The sequence below is a fragment of the Oryzias latipes genome, chromosome 1, assembly GCF_053564925.1.
Source record: "Oryzias latipes strain Hd-rR chromosome 1, Olatipes_Hd-rR_3.1".
NCBI classification, from domain to species: Eukaryota; Metazoa; Chordata; class Actinopteri; order Beloniformes; family Adrianichthyidae; genus Oryzias; species Oryzias latipes.
This window is the reverse complement of record NC_136237.1, coordinates 36,361,992-36,382,767: the sequence shown is the minus strand read 5'-3', so window position 1 is coordinate 36,382,767 and position 20,776 is coordinate 36,361,992. Positions and strand designations below refer to the sequence as shown.

Sequence of the window (20,776 nt, the reverse complement as noted above, 5' to 3'; positions counted from 1 at the left end):
GTTCATTTCATTTCCTTCATTTATTTCTGTTTGAGTTAATGACCCTCCGTGTGTTTAAGTTCATGGTTTTCAGGTCATCCTGGGCAGCTCTTTCTGTCAGGAGCAGGAGGAGACCGAGCTTAAAGCAGGAACTTCAAACCTGAATAATTTTAAGCCTGACAAAACTGTGAACCAGATTTTATTTTTTTATTTTTTTTAACTTGTCCTGTCCAACAGCTGGGCAGACAGATGAGAGCTGAGGGCCTCTTGTGTTGGACATATTTTAGTTTAACAATAGGGGTTATTAATCTTCATACAAACCAGAGGTATGTCTGAATAAACCCCTTTTGTAATTGAGGCCAAACTTTATTAATTTCAACCATGTTTGAAAATCTTGGGTGTTGGACCGAACGGAAAAGGAAAGAGGGGAAGAAGAGAGAGGGACGTTAGAGAGGGGGGGGGGTAGGAGGGTGATAATAGGAGGGGAGGGGGGATAAGACCATGAAGCAGCATAAAACAACAAGTTTACTGGTTGTTTATCGTTACGGTAAGGTTCAAATGTAGTACAAAAAAGGGCGGGGCCTGTCCACACACACCCAAACGTTACCAACACACCTGCTAGCCGCAAAAATGTCCACATGTCGACATGTACACAAAACAGATAGTGTTCACACGCACACCCATGCCTTAAAACCAACTAGTGTGAAATATTTCAGTCATTAAACCATGCAAACTGTTAGTGCAAAGGTGAGCTAACACCTGTGCTCAGGTGAGTGTTTATGTTCTTCTAAAATGGATGGTGGAACGTGAAAAGAAGGAGGGAGAGTGCCCAGCCATCCCCACCCCAAGACCCCAGCCGCAGCAGCAGCGGCAGCCGGAATCCCCCCAACGCCACACTGGAACAGGCAGGGAACAACCGCCCCTCGGGCGACCAAGACCGCCATCCAGGCCAGGGCCAGCAGGACCGCCGCGAGGCCCCCAGAGCCAGAGAGCAGGGAGGCACGGAGGGAGAGAGAGCGCCGCCCCAGCCCAACCAGGAGAGCAGCCCCCCCGCCGCGCCGGACGAGCCCAACGCAGGGCCCCACCGGAGAAGGACGCCCACAGCCCCCATCACCCCATCACCACCCAGGAGTTCCGGGTATCCCCCCGCCCCAACCCCAGGTACGAGCCAGGACCCCCCAAGGGAGACCCGCTCCGCACTCCAGGCAGCCACCCACCCGGCCCACGGTTGGTCCATGGAGGAGCAAGGCAGCCCCCCCCCCCCCCCCCCCCTTCCCCCGTGAACCAGATTTAAAAAAAAAAATATTGACAAAAACAAAGATAAGTTAAAAGTTAAACTTTTACTCTCGGAAAATAATCCAGCTAAGGACAGCTGTGGAGATAAAGAAATGGAAGCACCTGAGACTGTAACAAAACTCAAAACAAGATTAAAGCTACAAGTAGCATTTAGCGGGCCCGAGCACGTGCCACCGCCTGGCACGAGCGACCGCCCCGTGAGCAACGCCCTGCTCGAGCCATTCTCGTCGTTTTTTCTTGTCCATTCTGGAGCTCCAAGATAATGTTAATATGACAGCAGCCTGTGGGGGGGGGGGGGGGGGACTATAATCTGTTGCCTTAAAGGACAAAGACTTTTGCATATAGCATGAAAAAAATTCTTAAATCTAAGCCTCGTTTAGACCTGCTCATTTTCTCATCAAGTAGAAGAAGGTTTTTATCAGATTAAGAAACAAGCAATGATGATAATTGCTATCACTGTCCCTAAGGATGAGAACAATAGAACTCATTCAATTTCCACTACAATGTCTAGATGAGTGTCAGCTATGTCTGATAACTTGGCCAATTAGCTGGACCGGGATCTTACAACGTGCAGGTGGTTTAACGTCCAGTGTGATGAGTCTGTGGACGGCAACAGTACAGCATAGCTTTTGGTTTCCACAAGAGAAGAATTCCTGACACATCTGCCCTAACAGACAATTACAAGAGGAGTTGAAATGTATAACACGGTGAAGGAGTTTTTGTGCAGAAAAAGGTACCATTAGAAAAGCTGGTAGCCATACCTGCAGACGGGACTCCTGCTATGATTGACCGACAAACAGGTTTCATCACTCACTGTAAAGCTGACCAAGACTTTCCAAAATGTCTGCATTACTGCTGCTTCTTTCACCAGTAGGCCTTATGTGCAGAAGTGATTGGCTCTGGACATATAATGACTCCTATTGTGAAAATCATAAAAAACCTCAGCTGCAAAGCAAAACAGCACAGGATTTTTAAGGTGCTATTGGAGGAGATGTCTGCTGAATATGGTGAATATGAATATGGTGAATCTGAACTTGTATTCTTGACTGACATTACTGGAAAACTAAACCACTTGATCTGCGAGCCTCAAGACAATGGCAAAACTATTTTTTTTTGACCAGCCTGCCTGAGCCAGTGTTTTTCTTGTGGGGATCTTTTCTGCCAGGGCTTTCCAGCTTGGTCAGTGGATGTTGCTGCAGTTGTCTCCCTTGCTGGGACAGCTGGAGTTAAACACAGCAGCCTCACAGCTGTGAAGTGGACCCCGTTGCTGTCCCAGTCTGGATGGGCACTGTGGCGATGTTCCAATGGCCAGGCTGGCTCCTGGTATGAAGAGATTCCCAAATACCATTTCCTAACCGCAGAGCCAAGGATGTGTTTACATGTTTAGGTCAAAAATGTGATGAACAGCTTCATGTTGTCTATTGATGTAAGTTTAAACCTAAACATGTTTCCCTGTTACTAATCCAGTTGATGTGGTTCTCCACCTGTGTCTAGGTGATAGAAAAGCATTTTTTTATATTTAGAGCTCCAAGCAAACAAACAGTTGTCTATATAAGAGCTTTTACAATTGTGGACTTTTAGCAGGTCTCTGAATACATGTGACCAATGTATGGTGGATTTTCACAGACTTTGTGTAAAACTGAAGGTGACAGAGACTTTGGAGAAGTGGCTACATTGCTCTGGACTTCTTTGTTTCATCCACAGAAGAGTAAAATATGTGATTGATTTTGAAAAGCTGCTGAAAAATGTATCTTTTTAAAATTGCAATTTCTAATTTGGGTTTTACATTTTGTGTTCCATTTTTTGTGATTGTATTAGAAAGATTTGTTATTTATTTGGTGTTTAAAGGTGGTACATAATGTATATACATAATCTTCTTAGAGACATTTGCTATATGTTGTGTTTGTTGTCGTTGTAGTTTAATTTCTTTGGATGTATTGAAAGGAAAAGAAGTTGCAGCATTGATTAAAAAAGCATAAAAGAGACATTTACTGTCTGATGTTACATCTGTAGGAGTGTACTGAGGCTGGGTTTTGTTTTGGAGCACATTCATATATTTTGTTTGTAAAAAAAAAAAAGATAAAATATAAAGTTAATTGTATTTTGGATGAATAAAAAAGCAATGATTAGTGCTAAGGATGTATAAAAGACAAACAAAACAAAGGAAATTGCTGTATTTTAGTGTTGAACTAGGCTTTCTAACTGTTCTACTTTCTGTCTGCCACTCCTGGCTAATTTACATGTGAGCACACAGCCGGGGGTTGGGGGGGGGGCTAACTCCACTCCTGCAGCAGGGGAGACTGATGAAAAGCTTGAGGATGTAAGATTGAATAAATAAAATCCTAGAGTTGACCAGTTCATTTTATAAATGTAAATATTTTTTATTTTGGTGCTGATAAACTAAACAGATGTTATGATAAAAATATTTGCTTGAGTCAAAATGTCCAAAAATTTGCTTTCAGCACAATAGGGTGATTAAGGTGGTTAAATGTTTCTCGTACGTATAGTGCTGCTTTTCAAACGTGGAGCTTTGTAGGACGCATCTAATTCTGAAATCTCAGCTTCCTGAGACAAACGGCTGATTTCCTATGAAGCTTGATTATATGATCATGCTTCATGATCATTTATGAACATATATAGCTCGTCCAAAATTGTCATATCCATGGGTTCAGAATGGAAGTTTCATCAAATCTATTTAATTTCAGTGAGATCAGACAAGGAATGTGAACGTGAGAGGAACATTTGTGCATGGCGAGATACCCAACTTCGCCGCTCTGTCACGACCACACCCCCGCGTTGAAAGATTTGTTTTTCATCAGAGTAAACTTCAATGGTTTTTCAACAGGTGGACGTCATTTTGAGGTGTGTTTGCTCATCCTACTTGGAGCAGTGATGCTCCAAGTAAAACATGTCATTTCCTGTTGCCAACAGGTGGCGCTACACCTGTTTCGGATTTTTCCACTGCAGATGTGTTCAAAGTCAGACTACAATCATGCACAACAAATTTGGATCAGATTAGATTATTTATGGCTGAGTAATGGCCATTTTTCTTTTCATGGCGTGATTTCGAAACGACCTCAAATTTTGACGCGCCGCCACGGTCACAAACAACCGTAAAAACTTAAAAGCTTCGCAATTTAAGATCGGACATGTGTTTAGTTTACAAAACCAAAGTTTGGAGTCATTGTTCAAAAATCTCTAGGAGGAGTTCGTTCTAGAGCGAGGCCTGCAAATGACCAAAATACAGCAAAAATGACATATTGACACCAATATAGCAGACTTCCTGTGCGACTGACAGCTTGGTCCCAAGAGACTTTTTTGTAGGTTTCTATCTGATGAACATGTCCTGTAAAAATCAAGCTTGTATGTTAAAGAACATGGCGGGGCTCTCAAAAACAAACATGGTAGGTGGCGCTATTGAGCCGTTTTTTGTTCACCCATGCAAGTGCTGTGTATCTAAGTTGGAGATATGTAAGAGGCCTCTCATTCTGAAATCTCAGCCTCGTGATACAAACGGCTGATTTTTTATGAATTTTTAATTATCTGACTGCAACGCAATCAACCACTTCCTGTTTGGTGGTGGCTTGCGCAGGCACCGTCAGGTGTACACCCATGAAACTTTAGACGATGAGAGAAGACCCTTATGAGTATCTCCTGTTGTAATTTTATGAATGTCGGACAAAGCACAGAGAAAAGATAGGTCAGAATGTGACATAAAATGTATTTGTCAATATCTAGGTGGCGCTATGGAGCTCGTCCAAGATTGTCATATCCATTGGTTCAGAATGGAAGCCTCATCACCTCTATTGAATTTCAGTGAGATTGGACAAGGAATGTGCACGTGAGAGCAACTTTTGTGTGCATGGCGAGACGCCCAACTTCGCCGCTCTGTCACGACCACACCCCCGCATTGAAAGTTATGGCTTTTTATCAGAGTAAACATCAATGGCTTTTCAACAGGTGGACATCATTTTGAGGTGTGTCGGCTCATCCTACTTGGAGCAGTGATGCTCCAAGTAAAACATGTCATTTCCTGTTGCCAACAGGTGGCGCTACACCTGTTTCGGATTTTTCCACTGCAGATGTGTTCAAAGTCAGACTACAATCATGCACAACAAATTTGGATCAGATTAGATTATTTATGGCTGAGTAATGGCCATTTTTCTTTTCATGGCGTGATTTCGAAACGACCTCAAATTTTGACGCGCCGCCACGGTCACAAACAACCGTAAAAACTTAAAAGCTTCGCAATTTAACATCGGACATGTGTTTAGTTTACAAAACCAAAGTTTGGAGTCATTATTCACAAATCTCTAGGAGGAGTTCGTTCTAGAGCGAGGCCTGCAAATGTCCAAAATGGAGCAAAAATGACATATTGACCTCAATATATCAGACTTCCTGTGCGAGTGACAGGTGGGTCCTTTCAGACTTTTTTGTAGGTCTCCATCTGAAGAACATGCCCTGTAAAAATCAAGCTTGTACGTTAAAGCGTATGCGGGGCGTCGGGACAAAAGTCACTGTAGGTGGCGCTATCGAGCCGTTTTTCTGCGCCCATGCCAATCTCCTATAAAATACGAAATTTTTCGCGACTCCTGATGTGTGTGCCAAATTTGGTGAGTTTTGGGGTATGTTAAAGGCCTCAAAAAGGCGACTCTTCCGGTAGAATAATAATAATAATAATAATTAAAGCTACAAGTAGCATTTAGCGGGCCCGAGCACGTGCCACCGCCTGGCACGAGCGACCGCCCCGTGAGCAACGCCCTGCTCGAGCCATTCTCGTCGTTTTTTCTTGTCCATTCTGGAGCTCCAAGCTAATGTTAATATGACAGCAGCCTGTGGGGGGGGGGGGGGGGGGGGGGGACTATAATCTGTTGCCTTAAGGGACAAAGACTTATGCATATAGCATTAAAAAAAAATTCTTAAATCTAAGCCTCGTTTAGACCTGCTCATTTTCTCATCAAGTAGAAGAAGGTTTTTATCAGATTAAGAAACAAGCAATGATGATAATTGCTATCACTGTCCCTAAGGATGAGAACAATAGAACTCATTCAATTTTCACTACAATGTCTAGATGAGTGTCAGCTATGTCTGATAACTTGGCGAATTAGCTGGACCGGGATCTTACAAAGTGCAGGTGGTTTAACGTCCAGTGTGATGAGTCTGTGGACGGCAACAGTACAGCATAGCTTTTGGTTTCCACAAGAGAAGAATTCCTGACACATCTGCCCTAACAGACAACAACAAGAGGAGTTGAAATGTATAACACGGTGAAGGAGTTTTTGTGCAGAAAAAGGTACCATTAGAAAAGCTGGTAGCCATACCTGCAGACGGGGCTCCTGCTATGATTGACCGACAAACAGGTTTCATCACTCACTGTAAAGCTGACCAAGACTTTCCAAAATGTCTGCATTACTGCTGCTTCTTTCACCAGTAGGCCTTATGTGCAGAAGTGATTGGCTCTGGACATATAATGACTCCTATTGTGAAAATCATAAAAAACCTCAGCTGCAAAGCAAAACAGAACAGGATTTTTAAGGTGCTATTGGTGGAGATATCTGCTGAATATGGTGAATATGAATATGGTGAATCTGAACTTGTATTCTTGACTGACATTACTGGAAAACTAAACCACTTGATCTGCGAGCTGCAAGACATTGGCAAAACTATATTTTTTTATTGACCAGCCTGCCTGAGCCAGTGTTTTTCTTGTGGGGATCTTTTCTGCCAGGGCTTGCCAGCTTGGTCAGTGGATGTTGCTGCAGTTGTCTCCCTTGCTGGGACAGCTGGAGTTAAACACAGCAGCCTCACGGCTGTGAAGTGGACCCCGTTGCTGTCCCAGTCTGGATGGGCACTGTGGTGATGTTCCAATGTTCAGGCTGGCTCCTGGTATGAAGAGATTCCCAAATACCATTTCCTAACCGCAGAGCCAAGGATGTGTTTACATGTTTAGGTCAAAAATGTGATGAACAGCTTCATGTTGTCTATTGATGTAAGTTTAAACCTAAACATGTTTCCCTGTTACTAATCCAGTTGATATGGTTCTCCATCTGTGTCTAGGTGATAGAAAAGCATTTTTTTATATTTAGAGCTCCAAGCAAACAAACAGTTGTCTATATAAGAGCTTTTACAATTGTGGACTTTTAGCAGGTCTCTGAATACATGTGACCAATGTATGGTGGATTTTCACAGACTTTGTTTAAAACTGAAGGTGACAGAGACTTTGGAGAAGTGGCTACATTGCTCTGGACTTCTTTGTTTCATCCACAGAAGAGTAAAATATGTGATTGATTTTGAAAAGCTGCTGAAAAATGTATCTTTTTAAAATTGCAATTTCTAATTTGGGTTTTACATTTTGTGTTCCATTTTTTGTGATTGTATTAGAAAGATTTGTTATTTATTTGGTGTTTAAAGGTGGTACATATTGTATATACACAATCTTCTTAGAGACATTTGCTATATGTTGTGATGTTGTCGTTGTAGTTTAATTTTATTGGATGTATTGAAAGGAAATGAAAAGAAGTTGCAGCATTGATTAAAAAAGCATAAAAGAGACATTTACTGTCTGATGTTACATCTGTAGGAGTGTACTGAGGCTGGGTTTTGTTTTGGAGCACATTCATATATTTTGTTTGTAAAAAAAAAAAAGATAAAATATAAAGTTAATTGTATTTTGGATGAATAAAAAAGCAATGATTAGTGCTAAGGATGTATAAAAGACAAACAAAACAAAGGAAATTGCTGTAATTTAGTGTTGAACTAGGCTTTCTAACTGTTCTACTTTCTGTCTGCCACTCCTGGCTAATTTACATGTGAGCACACAGCCGGGGGTTGGGGGGGGGGGGGCTAACTCCACTCCTGCAGCAGGGGAGACTGATGAAAAGCTTGAGGATGTAAGATTGAATAAATAAAATCCTAGAGTTGACCAGTTCATTTTATAAATGTAAATATTTTTTATTTTGGTGCTGATAAACTAAACAGAAGTTATGATAAAAATATTTGCTTGAGTCAAAATGTCCAAAAATTTGCTTTCAGCACAATAGGGTGATTAAGGTGGTTAAATGTTTCTCGTACGTATAGTGCTGCTTTTCAAACATGGAGCTTTGTAGGACGCATCTAATTCTGAAATCTCAGCTTCCTGAGACAAACGGCTGATTTCCTATGAAGCTTGATTATATGATCATGCTTCATGATCATTTATGAACATATATAGCTCGTCCAAAATTGTCATATCCATGGGTTCAGAATGGAAGTTTCATCAAATCTATTTAATTTCAGTGAGATCAGACAAGGAATGTGAACGTGAGAGCAACATTTGTGCATGGCGAGATACCCAACTTCGCCGCTCTGTCACGACCACACCCCCGCGTTGAAAGATTTGTTTTTCATCAGAGTAAACTTCAATGGTTTTTCAACAGGTGGACGTCATTTTGAGGTGTGTCGGCTCATCCTACTTGGAGCAGTGATGCTCCAAGTAAAACATGTCATTTCCTGTTGCCAACAGGTGGCGCTACACCTGTTTCGGATTTTTCCACTGCAGATGTGTTCAAAGTCAGACTACAATCATGCACAACAAATTTGGATCAGATTAGATTATTTATGGCTGAGTAATGGCCATTTTTCTTTTCATGGCGTGATTTCGAAACGACCTCAAATTTTGACGCGCCGCCACGGTCACAAACAACCGTAAAAACTTAAAAGCTTCGCAATTTAAGATCGGACATGTGTTTACTTTACAAAACCAAAGTTTGGAGTCATTGTTCAAAAATCTCTAGGAGGAGTTCGTTCTAGAACGAGGCCTGCAAAGGACCAAAATAGAGCAAAACTGACATATTGACACCAATATAGCAGACTTCCTGTGCGACTGACAGCTTGGTCCCAAGAGACTTTTTTGTAGGTTTCTATCTGATGAACATGTCCTGTAAAAATCAAGCTTGTATGTTAAAGAACATGGTGGGGCTCTCAAAAACAAACATGGTAGGTGGCGCTATTGAGCCGTTTTTTGTTCACCCATGCAAGTGCTGTGTATCTAAGTTGGAGATATGTAAGAGGCCTCTCATTCTGAAATCTCAGCCTCGTGATACAAACGGCTGATTTTTTATGAATTTTTAATTATCTGACTGCAACGCAATCAACCACTTCCTGTTTGGCACTGGCTTGCGCAGGCACCGTCAGGTGTACAACCATGAAACTTTAGACGATGAGAGAAGACCCTTATGAGTATCTCCTGTTGTAATTTTATGAATGTCGGACAAAGCACAGAGAAAAGATAGGTCAGAATGTGACATAAAATGTATTTGTCAATATCTAGGTGGCGCTATGGAGCTCGTCCAAGATTGTCATATCCATTGGTTCAGAATGGAAGCCTCATCACCTCTATTGAATTTCAGTGAGATTGGACAAGGAATGTGCACGTGAGAGCAACTTTTGTGTGCATGGCGAGACGCCCAACTTCGCCGCTCTGTCACGACCACACCCCCGCATTGAAAGTTATGGCTTTTTATCAGAGTAAACATCAATGGCTTTTCAACAGGTGGACATCATTTTGAGGTGTGTCGGCTCATCCTACTTGGAGCAGTGATGCTCCAAGTAAAACATGTCATTTCCTTTTACCAGCAGGTGGCGCTACACCTGTTCTGGATTTTTCCACTTCTGATGTGTTCAGAGTCAGACTACAATCATGCATATCAATTTTGGATCAGATTGGATTTTGCATGGCTGAGTAATGGCCATTTTTCTTTTCATGGCGTGTTTTCAAAATTACCTCCATTTTCGACGCGCCGCCACGGTCACAAACATCCGTAAAAACTTAAAAGCTTCGCAATTTAACATCGGACATGTGTTTAGTTTACAAAACCAAAGTTTGGAGTCATTATTCACAAATCTCTAGGAGGAGTTCGTTCTAGAGCGAGGCCTGCAAATGTCCAAAATGGAGCAAAAATGACATATTGACCTCAATATATCAGACTTCCTGTGCGAGTGACAGGTGGGTCCTTTCAGACTTTTTTGTAGGTCTCCATCTGAAGAACATGCCCTGTAAAAATCAAGCTTGTACGTTAAAGCGTATGCGGGGCGTCGGGACAAAAGTCACTGTAGGTGGCGCTATCGAGCCGTTTTTCTGCGCCCATGCCAATCTCCTATAAAATACGAAATTTTTCGCGACTCCTGATGTGTGTGCCAAATTTGGTGAGTTTTGGGGTATGTTAAAGGCCTCAAAAAGGCGACTCTTCCGGTAGAATAATAATAATAATAATAATAATAATAAACATTCGAATTACAATAGGGTCCTTGCACTCCGTGCTCGGGCCCTAAAAAGGGGACATGACAATAACCAGAGAAAACAGAACCAAAAAAAGCAAAGAAAACAAAACTAAAGGGAGACATCCTCACTCAAGTGGTCAACAGTCAGAATAAAGCCAATAGCAACACATAGATGAGCAGAAAAACAGAGTCTCTGCTCTACAGGGTGACAATGATTATTTTTTTGAGGAAAAACGTGTGATGCTTGTGAGAAATCCCAGTAACCAGCAGCAGACAGCACACAAACTTCTTTTTTTTTTTTTTTAAATCTTCACAACCTTCCGAACCCCTTTCGAGGTCACCGGGTTCCAGGAGCTAACCCAGCTACTACCAGGCGAAGGTAGGGTAGCCGAACACCCCGAACAGGTTGCCAGCCTTGCAAGATTTGAAATAAAGTTCTTTAACACCAGCGGCAGCTAAATAACACATGCTCTCAGACAGAAACTCTTTGACTATCTACACAATCAGTACAAATTTAACAGATTCTGATGCAGAGAAAAGCGGCTACTAACGTATACTAATGTAAAATGTTGCATAACGGTCCAAAGCCACTTTTTTCTGCATTAGATGAAGCTTATTTACCATATTTGTGTAAACGTGTCACTGCTGGGCTGTAATTCTCCCATAACCCTAACTATTAAAGACAAAATGAGGAAAAAAACATCAGGACATTTTTTTAATAATATATTTGAAAATTATGGTGGAAATTAAGTATTTGGTCAATAACGAAAGCTCAACTTAATTTCTTTTATTGTAGTTATTTTATGTCAAAATTGTAGTGAAGAAAATATCGTAATCAAGTTTTTAACTGGTACATTATTCCTTTTTTACCATGTGTGAACATGTTTTGAGTGAAGATGTTTGGCTCCAACTGAAGTGTCTTTGTTCTCCTCGGCAAGAGAAAATAAATTAACTCTGCTTCATGCTGCGAGAAGCTTTTCAAAGCTTAGCTCTTTTACTGGATTGATGGAGCCTCCCCTGTTCACCAATCACGGCCCTCGTGCACCGGGACCCCCTCCTGCAGTGCTGGCTCTCAGATCAGTGTCACTGACCTTAATGGTTTGCAGCGTCCAATCTCAGAGCTCTGCGTGAGAAGGAGGTGCAGAGCTTCAAACTGTGTGACAAAGAGCAGTGAAGATGAAACCCTGATAAAGAATAGAGACTCAGTCACCTTTGGGCAGCAGCAGCTCTTTCACTTTTGTGGCACTTTAGTTCAAAAAGTGGAAAAAATGAGCTGCAAAACAAAACTTTGAGCCTTAATCATGAACGTTATTTCAAAGGGAACCTTTATGAAATGCAAAAAAAGAAAACTGGCAGTAGTCCAAGTGAAACAAGATCAGACTCTTGATACGCAACACTGCTCTCTTAGTTTTAGAAGTGCCTTCCTCGAAGCTGAATCCGTGAATGTCTTGCAGCAGAAAACAGCAAAACAATGGTTGGTTTGTGATGCAAGCCTAACATTTTCAAACATACAGTAATTTATCTGATCTGCTGTGTCAAAAATGTTATTAACCACAAAGAGGAAAGATATAGAACTATTTTCCAAAGTCTCTACTAATCAAAATTGCATTACCAAAGTCAGTGTTTGGAAAATAATATTTTTTTCTAGATGCCGTAAAGAAATCTCAACTATGTTTTTGAAGTAAATGCTAAAAGTCTGGCTTTTCTACAAATACTAGTGCTGACAGAACAGGGGAACTAAAAGCACATCCATCTTATTTATTGTTGAAAATAAAGCTTTTCTGGTGCCTTCATCGGCTGCTTTCTTTGTTAGAGCCATGCTGAAGGGCTTTCATTGCATTATGTTTTGTTTTAGCTATTTTACTGCAAAAAAACATTTCTTTCCATATAAAATTTGGTCAGTTCGTTTCTATGACATTGCACTTTTTCAGCTAAAAAATGTTTTTCTGAGTATTTATTTCTTTACAAGGTCCAAACTTTAGTGTTCAGCACAAACATTTGTTTAAGCCAGTTAACTGCATCAAATGCAAAGTCAAAATTCTCCAAAGCTTCTTTTCCAATGACTATAGCCTTTTAAGGATACCACCATGTGTTTTTGAAAAATAGATCATTTGGGGAGCATCTCCTCTGCTGTGGTAGCTGACGACAAGAAATGACGCATTCACACATGACGCTCTGTGCTGTACTCTACTACATTTGATATTGTCATGTCTTGTCATTCTTATGTTTTGTCCTGAGTTGTGCACTTCTGGTCTACGTCTGTCACCTGTGTTGTCTCGTGTTGCACTTCCTGTTTTATTTTGAAACCCTAACTCTCCTCTCGTGACTGTGTAATTTTCCCTGATTGTTTCCACCTGTGTTCCCCTTCCTCATGTCTTAAACAGTCTGAGTCTCCCTTTGTCCTGTGCCAGTTTGTTGGTTATTTCTAGAGCCATAGCGGAAGCTTGTTCAATAAATTAAAAACCACTGAAATCTCTGCATCTGAGTCCAGCCCTGTGATCATTCTTGACAGATCCTAAAATATGGTTTGTTCGCCCTGTGGGCAAGACGTTCCAGTGCTTCAGTGAATGAATACAGCTTTTTTTGCCAGATGCAGCATCAACAAAAGGGCAACAATACCATGATGAAAAGAACATTTTGACACACCAAAAGGTACTCGTAGTATACAAAGTAGTACCTTGCAAAAATGCAAGACAAATCAATCAAATATAACAAAGAAGATGCAGGTAGAATCAAATACAATGGTTGAGTTTGGGGCATTTTATTGGGCATATCCAGCTTTGTTCATAGAAGGTAGTTCAGCTTCAAAGTTTTAGCAGACAATGCTTCAGTAAATTCTGATGGAGGGAAGATGGGTAAACATGCCAGAGCAAAAATCAACAAAAATATTCACACTGCACCCTAGTGTTTGGGGGGGTCATCATGGATGGGCTGGAACAGATGAACAATCACTATCTAGCAGACTCATGTGAATTTCTTTGTTGAACAATTCAATTTTGCATCATTATGGCACAAAGTACCACATCTGAATCCAACTCAGAAAAGAACTAACTAGATGATATGTTTAATGCTTTCTACAGGTATTCAAAAATGTTTGACAAAAAGAAAGCTGCAACAGCAGCAGCTGAGCCCAAACGTCCTGCCAGAGCAGACCAACCGGCAAAACAGAACCAGAATTAAAACTCCTGATTTAAGAAAATTTACTTTTTATGAAAACTGAACCCAGTGAGTATGATGTCACCAATAGAAAATCACTCCCTTCCAGCTCCAACAAAATTAAGTCAATTCAGTGGCCATATTGGAACCAGAAATTCACAGTAAGCAGTGATTGGTCCGGGTCTGTCTGAGTCAACATTTCTGTGGCAACCACTCTCTTTAATCAGGAGTGAGCTTGTTGGAAGCCCAGACCCCTAACACTTGAAAGTAGGCTCGGGAGATTCTGTCTAACGTGTCAAACATTCGAGGTGAGGCCATATGCTGATACTGAACCATCTGATAGCCAGTTTGTAACTTGAACAATGGAAAAAAAAATATGTGTAAAAAATTGGATTATTAAGAACATGTTAAAAAGATATTGGAGCAAGAATGTTCATTCTGACAAATAGAATGACTGAGTAAAAGCTGTTTATTTCTCAAAAGTAGTCTGTGGGATAATAGCTTCATGTAACCAGGGGGCACTTCCTGTTTGCAACGCCAGGGGGGAGGGGTCACTCAGTCTAGTTCTCATTTAGAGTCAATGTTTAAGGCGCATTTCTTCTTAACCGTTGTGCTTTCTTAGATGACCCCATCCTTACATTTACGTGTTCTCCCCTACCATGACAAAGGTGGATGAAGGTGGAAAGATTTCATGAAATCCATGGACACCAGTGAAGATGACAAATCATTGTAGTGGGTCTAGATGACCCAACTCCCAACGTTAAAGTGCCCAGGATAGCACAAGGGTTAAAGTAAACGCATGAAAATAGTGTTTAAGTGTTTTACAGAAGCTTTAGAAGTGCAGAGAGGCTCAGGTGAGTGTGACTCCTTCCCCCCTCCAACAATTGTGCAGTCTGGTGGCTGTATACCAAAAAGTGAGGCTTAATATTTCATAATTTCACATAAACATAAGAATTTGCCTTATTTATTCTGATACACATACAGCAGATGAAGCTACAGATTTCAGTGAACGTGTGGTGTTGAAGACAGATGACAGGAATGAACTCGGTCTCACCTTCTGGTCATGGCTGTAAGCCAAAGCCCAGTCTTCCTCTGTGTGGTGGAATAAAAGGCTTAGAATGAAGAAAGAGAGGCGGTACTTCTGGAAGCTGGCTCCCTCATCGGTGCTGATGAGGACGCTGCTCTCAAACTCCGGATCGGTCAACACCATAATCTGAGGAAAGAAGGTTTACAAACACAAATCTGAGCCTTCACCGTGTCCCAGATCTTATCAGTCTCACTCAACCACAGTGAAACTTTAAATTCAGATTGAGGAGCTCCACAGCAGAACAAGTCGTAATTTCATGCTTGGATTATTTCTGTTAGAGCCGTCACAGTTATTACAGAATTCAATAAAAGGATGAATTTCACAATGCAAATTTCTTTCAGCTAATGACATCTGGAGCCTTTGTGGAGACAGATAAAATACTTGAAGGAAGTTTGGCTGAACAAAAAAAGGTATTTTAAGCTTATGTGATACACTTTTAGCAAATGTTTTAAGATATAATCTCTCATATTTAATTGTATTTTGAAACACAGTGTTAAACGTATCAAATGAGCTTTGTTTTATTCAAGTCTTCTTAAATTGACATCATGCTCTTCTAAACCAATCGATAGATTGTTGTCGTTTGGCTCCTTGCATAAACACAGGCTGTGGCAACATTGGCACACTAGTCTTTTTAGGGATTTTTTGATTTTACAACAGAAAAGTGATAATAGACTCACGCTCAACCTTTCTACATGCATACCTAATATCCTACCCAGATCTTGATGTTACCTGTTTTATTTTCCAAGTGACGTGTGCACAAACTAATCTAAAGCCTTTTATTCAATTAATGCAAATATCCAATGCTGAGTTACTGATTAACACAATGTTTTAAACAATTCCTGCAGCTCTTCAGGAATGTCCTAGATATTTTATTTTTTGGGTAAAACTATAATCACAATTAAAAGACCACTGGGAAATCTCTAAAATAGATCAGAGATGATCAGAATACATCTTTATATATTTATTTAAAAAAAATTCTGATTAAGGGGAAATCTGTACCATGCCCAGTCACACCTGTTTGTTAGACTACTGTGATGACTCCCTTCTAGGCTCAGGCACACCTAAGTGAATGGTGGAAATGGACCAGAGCACCTGTTGGTAGACCCATTTTGCAAATCTGGTGAGGTAACTAGCTTTCCCTGCATGTGAAACGCTCACAACCTCAACAAAACAGCAAATCATGCTGAAATGTACAAGACAGCCCATGTTCAAAGTATGCTAAAGCCATTTTGGGTGTTTAAATACTTCTTTCTACAAGTCCATTGGGAGAGATCATATACTTCCACCAACTGTGAGGAGTATGTGAAGCAGTGGCGTTAGTACCCAGGTCCAAATCGATGTGAAGTTTTGTTAATTTGTCAAATTCTTCAAAGTCATTCGATTTCGGCCTTTCACGGTCATGATTTACTTTGAGTTCTCCCATCAGCTGTTTCAGCTCTCCACTGATATAAAAGCGGTGTGAAGTGGTTTCTTCTAACTGCTGTTTGTAATTACAGCTGGAAACCGGTTTAATAAAGCGACAAGAGTGCAAAAGCAATAAAACAAAGAGCTTAAGGCTCCGGAATTGTCTGACGGAGAGACAGAGCCGGGTGATCAAACTCAGTGGGTTTGTTAAAACCTTTAAGCTCGTAGTTTCAGTCATCATTAAGATGGACGGCTGAATGTTTATCTGTCAGGACTGAGTCTTCTGCGGGTTCAAACTCGGCTCCTGAGCCTCCAGCATGACCGTACAGCGGAACGGCGGGTAACAAATTTGCTCACCGACGGAATGGCTGTTTTCTCTCGTCAATTTTATTTGAATTGGAAAAAACAGCAGCGCATTTGTCACTGACAGAAAGGCCAGCCTTCTTTTCTCAGCTTTAACCAGGAACTCTCCCTGGTGGTGATTTAGATAAATTGTTTTTCATTAAGTACCAATAAACAGGCAACACTTTCTCAATCTGGCTTTCTCATTGGCCTGGGCTGGCCGATCTTTCCATCCATTACCTGCAACGGTGTAATGGCAGCGCCTCCTGATATCTGCAGGGGTCTTAGGGGGTTGTCAAGTGTAATTTAAAGTTTTTAAACAGTAATCATACTCCATCATTTTGCTGTGAGACTGCTTCATTCCCTCAGTCAGGACTTCAGAAATTTTTCCTGCTTTCTGTTGAAGCTTTAAAATGAGTGAGGAATGTAACGTCCTTTCAAATTCAGTACATTTATCACTTTTTTCCCACAAATTGCCTCTTTTTCCACAAAGACTAGGTTCTGGAGAAAATACTGTTTTGTTACCACTTTGTAGCTTGTTGCAGTTTTTATTAGGATAGAGTGGTGCACTGCCTAAAGTCTTCGAACCTGTAACTTTGAACAATTTGAGGCTTCTTTTGGAGAGTTTGTTGTTTTGGGAGCTGAAAAAGAAAAAAACTCACAAATAGGTGCAAAAAACGACATAAACCGAGTGAGAGAAGATCTATTCAACAAAATAGACTGCAAGCTCCAGAATGGTGGTACCACTTGCAAACTGTAAACTGCAGTTTCCTTAGTTTTACATTTCCCTAATGTTAATTGACCTATTTTTATTCTCTGCATAAGCAACCTTGGATTTACACATTGATGTACGTTGTTGGTTTTTCAATGATAATCAGTTTGAGTGAATGAGTGAATCAGTATACCAGTATTTTTTGGTCCATAATTCCTTCCTTTTTTTTTCTAATTTGAAGATACAACACCAACTCTCCAAGGGATTTTCTAAATTCAGTAGTACCTAATTGCATAATAAACAAAGGAAAACTTCTACTTAAAAGCTGTTGTTAATGTCCTTTCAGATTTTAACTGTAGAGAAATGGCATTCACTTCTAGAAATGAAAGGACAATTCCTGTTTTTTTTGGACTATATATCACTCCAGAGTATAAGTCCCAGCAGCCAAATCAAACATGACAAAGAAGTTTCAACAAGAAAATTTCAACAAGAAATGACTTTAAAGGTAAATTGATTAAAGTATTTGATGAATGAATGCATGTTATAAGAAAATGCAATTTTCAATACTGATCAGTTGTTTTTCTTTCTTTTTTTCAAATTCAGCCCTACTCTTCGTCAAACTCGGAAATAGGGCTGGAAAATACAAATCTCTTCAGGATTTTAGCAAAAGCAAAATATGTGGATACATTTAAAATCAGGAACCTCCATCACTGCCAAACCAGGAAAGATAAGTTATTCTTTTCCCAAAATCAAAGTGACTTGGAGTGTTATCAAAGTCTGATTAAGATTTCCCTCACAGCATCCACTCAGGAGGCTAACAATGCTCAATCGATAAAGGTTGGAGGGGCAACCTTTGTGTTTTATCAGCCCGACGGTGAGCTGTGCATCGGCTGCAGCTCTAAGATAGAGCTGGGTAGTTGTTGGATCATGAGGTAAATGGAGGTATGGATCCAAGCAAGAGAGAAAAAAAGACACCCAGCAGCAAATGAATCACGCCAGATCAATTGAGCTTAGTCTGTCTCAGACGAGAGGTTTAAAAACAGAGTTGTCGCCGCAGTGTGCTCATTAAACATGGATCAGTGCTTAATCACCCACATTTAGCTATCATGTTTTCACAGTGGCACTTCCTCCTCGGCATCTTAACTGAGCATGTCTTTAATTTTTAAACCTAGAACGACTTTCTCATCAAAGACGGAGGGTCGGCATAGAGAGAACAGAGCCGGGAGGATGCGTGCGCTTCCAGAGGCCCTGTGCGAAATGTCATTACTGCCCTTCAGATCTATAATGTGCCATCTCTAAAGGTCACCGTTTATTCCTTGGACAACATAACGGAGAAAAAGGTCTGTATTTTCTTTCCGAGTTGCAGCAGAGAAGAGATCATGATTCCCTCTTGGTTTGGCAGAGAGAATATTTCAAAGAGCGGCAGACGATTATATCTTTCAGTGAGCGATTAGGCACCCAGGCAACAGAAGGATGCGGGCAGCAATCGAGCAAACCTTCATCCATCTACAAGAAGGCAAATCGAAATAATTAGGCTTGAGATAAAGCGGAGGATTGGCCCAAAGGTAGACCTGGGGGGTCAGCCGGCGCCGGACAGGATGACAAAAACAAAGCAGAGAACAAACAATAAAAAAAATGTTTTCTGGGAATATACAGAGGAAATGATATCAGGAGCACATTAGTTAATTTATATTAATGACACAAAAAGCGATTCGCATCAGGAGAATAAAAAAACCGGAGGGGCAATTTCTGCCGCATCCTTGATGCTAAATTAGATTTTCTCTGCATGAAAACATTGGGAGGGGTGAGTCAGGAGGAGTATGATCTGTGCCTCGCTCTGACGTGGAAGCACCTTTCCACACAGCGTTCCTCCAACGTTATTAACTTCCATGAAAACATATTCAGGGTCAAAGCAGCAGTGAGGCCTTGGAGGAGCAAGGGGATGAACTTCAGGAGCTCCACAACCTCAACACATAAAACAGACATTCTTCCTGAAGTCTTTGGATTTAGTTTTTTTGAAAATCTGTCAGATCAGACCTGTCAGTAGAAACAAAATGACCAGAAATACAAGACATACCAGCTATGGCATTGATCTTATGTAAGCTTTTACACCCCAACATAACATGGAGAGCAAACATTGCTTCTCAAGAAAATTCAACAGTAAACAAACTGAAGTTTTAGCTTTTTGGTCATTATTATAAGAAGAAATAAGAAAAATTCTTTATTGCATAAACAACTTAGAGTAAAGCAGGTACCTTAACCCCAGTTAACCCTCGGTAAAGTTGGAAAGGTTTTCTAATGATCCAGGAATGGCTTCACATGATCAAATTGTTGCTTCAAGCAGCTTGAAGTGAAGCTTTGGTGTAATTTTATTAAAGAAGATCCATTTCAGTACCTTCTCTTCAGAGGGATTATCTGTTGCTTTGGCTTTCCCACGCTGTAAATTCAACTTCATTCAAAATTACCCTCACTGGCTCTGAGCAAGTAGGATTTGATTTACTTTATACCCATCCACTCAGCAATCTTCTCTTTAAAATTCCCCTAAATTTCACCGATCATCATCTGTTCCAACTCCACAGCAAGGTTCTAAACTCCAGGATTCATCCGATCCCACCTGCAGTAATGTCAGAGTGGTGCTACTCTCTAAACATCAAAGACTTTATTCCCTATCAAAGAGTGTTGTTGGACAATTTTAATCTATTTTACACTGTTTTTTATTTTAGTTTATTCAAGCAATTTTGAAACTTTTTAATAAGACAACATGAATGGAGAAATCAAACGTAAATCTTTTTTAAGTGCATGAAAAATACATATTACATAAAACTTTAATTTCAAAGCATGAAGGTAAACATTGCTTTTTACTAAATCATTAAATGCCTTTAAAACACATATTGGGAATGAAAAAGCAAAGATCCTGTGGTACTTTGAAATACAGACCAACAGGATGGTGATGGAGAACCTACCAGATATTGTGTTGGTGGATAAAGAAGAGGGAAGTCATTGTGGTGGATGTGCCATTACTAAGTGATGGAAACATAACGAAAAAGGAACACGAGAAACTGGAGAAATACCAAGGACTCAAAGAAAAACTGGAGAAAACATTGAAGGTGAAAATAATAGTGGTGCCTGTGGTTATCAGAGTTCTTGGGGCAGTAACCCCCAAACTGGAGAAGTAGCTGCAGATCCCTTGAAGACAACCTCTTCCCCATGACCAACAACTATGAGCTGTCTAAGGACAACAGAGATAAGATTGGTTTATTCCAGCCTTTTTCTGTTCTAGAATCTGCGATGAGAAAGCAGCTTAAAGATAAGAAATCAACTGTATAAAAAATAAATAAGTTCAAGATCACTGAGAATCTCCCTCGACCTGGACCTATTTATAGCCCAGAAATACAGAGCGGCAACTGGCCAATGACCTAAAGAGAGCTGACACTACAGTAACAAAGGTTACTAGCAACACTATATGTGGTTGTTGGGTTGCTTAACGATAAACCCTCCATCCAAGATGAAACACAAAGGGTTAAAGATGAACTGTAAGTAGG

The 20,776-nt window shown here is 40.6% G+C and overlaps 1 protein-coding gene across 1 annotated transcript in view; it reads right to left on the bottom strand.

Moving 5' to 3' along the window:
* sorcs3a (sortilin related VPS10 domain containing receptor 3a) overlaps window positions 1-20,776 on the bottom strand; it is a 260,608-nt gene that overhangs the window by 112,018 nt on the left and 127,814 nt on the right. The window contains exon 4 of the mRNA XM_023954909.2: window positions 14,744-14,902. Within this exon, the coding sequence (XP_023810677.1) occupies window positions 14,744-14,902 (159 nt within the window). The remainder of the gene's footprint in view (window positions 1-14,743; window positions 14,903-20,776) is intronic.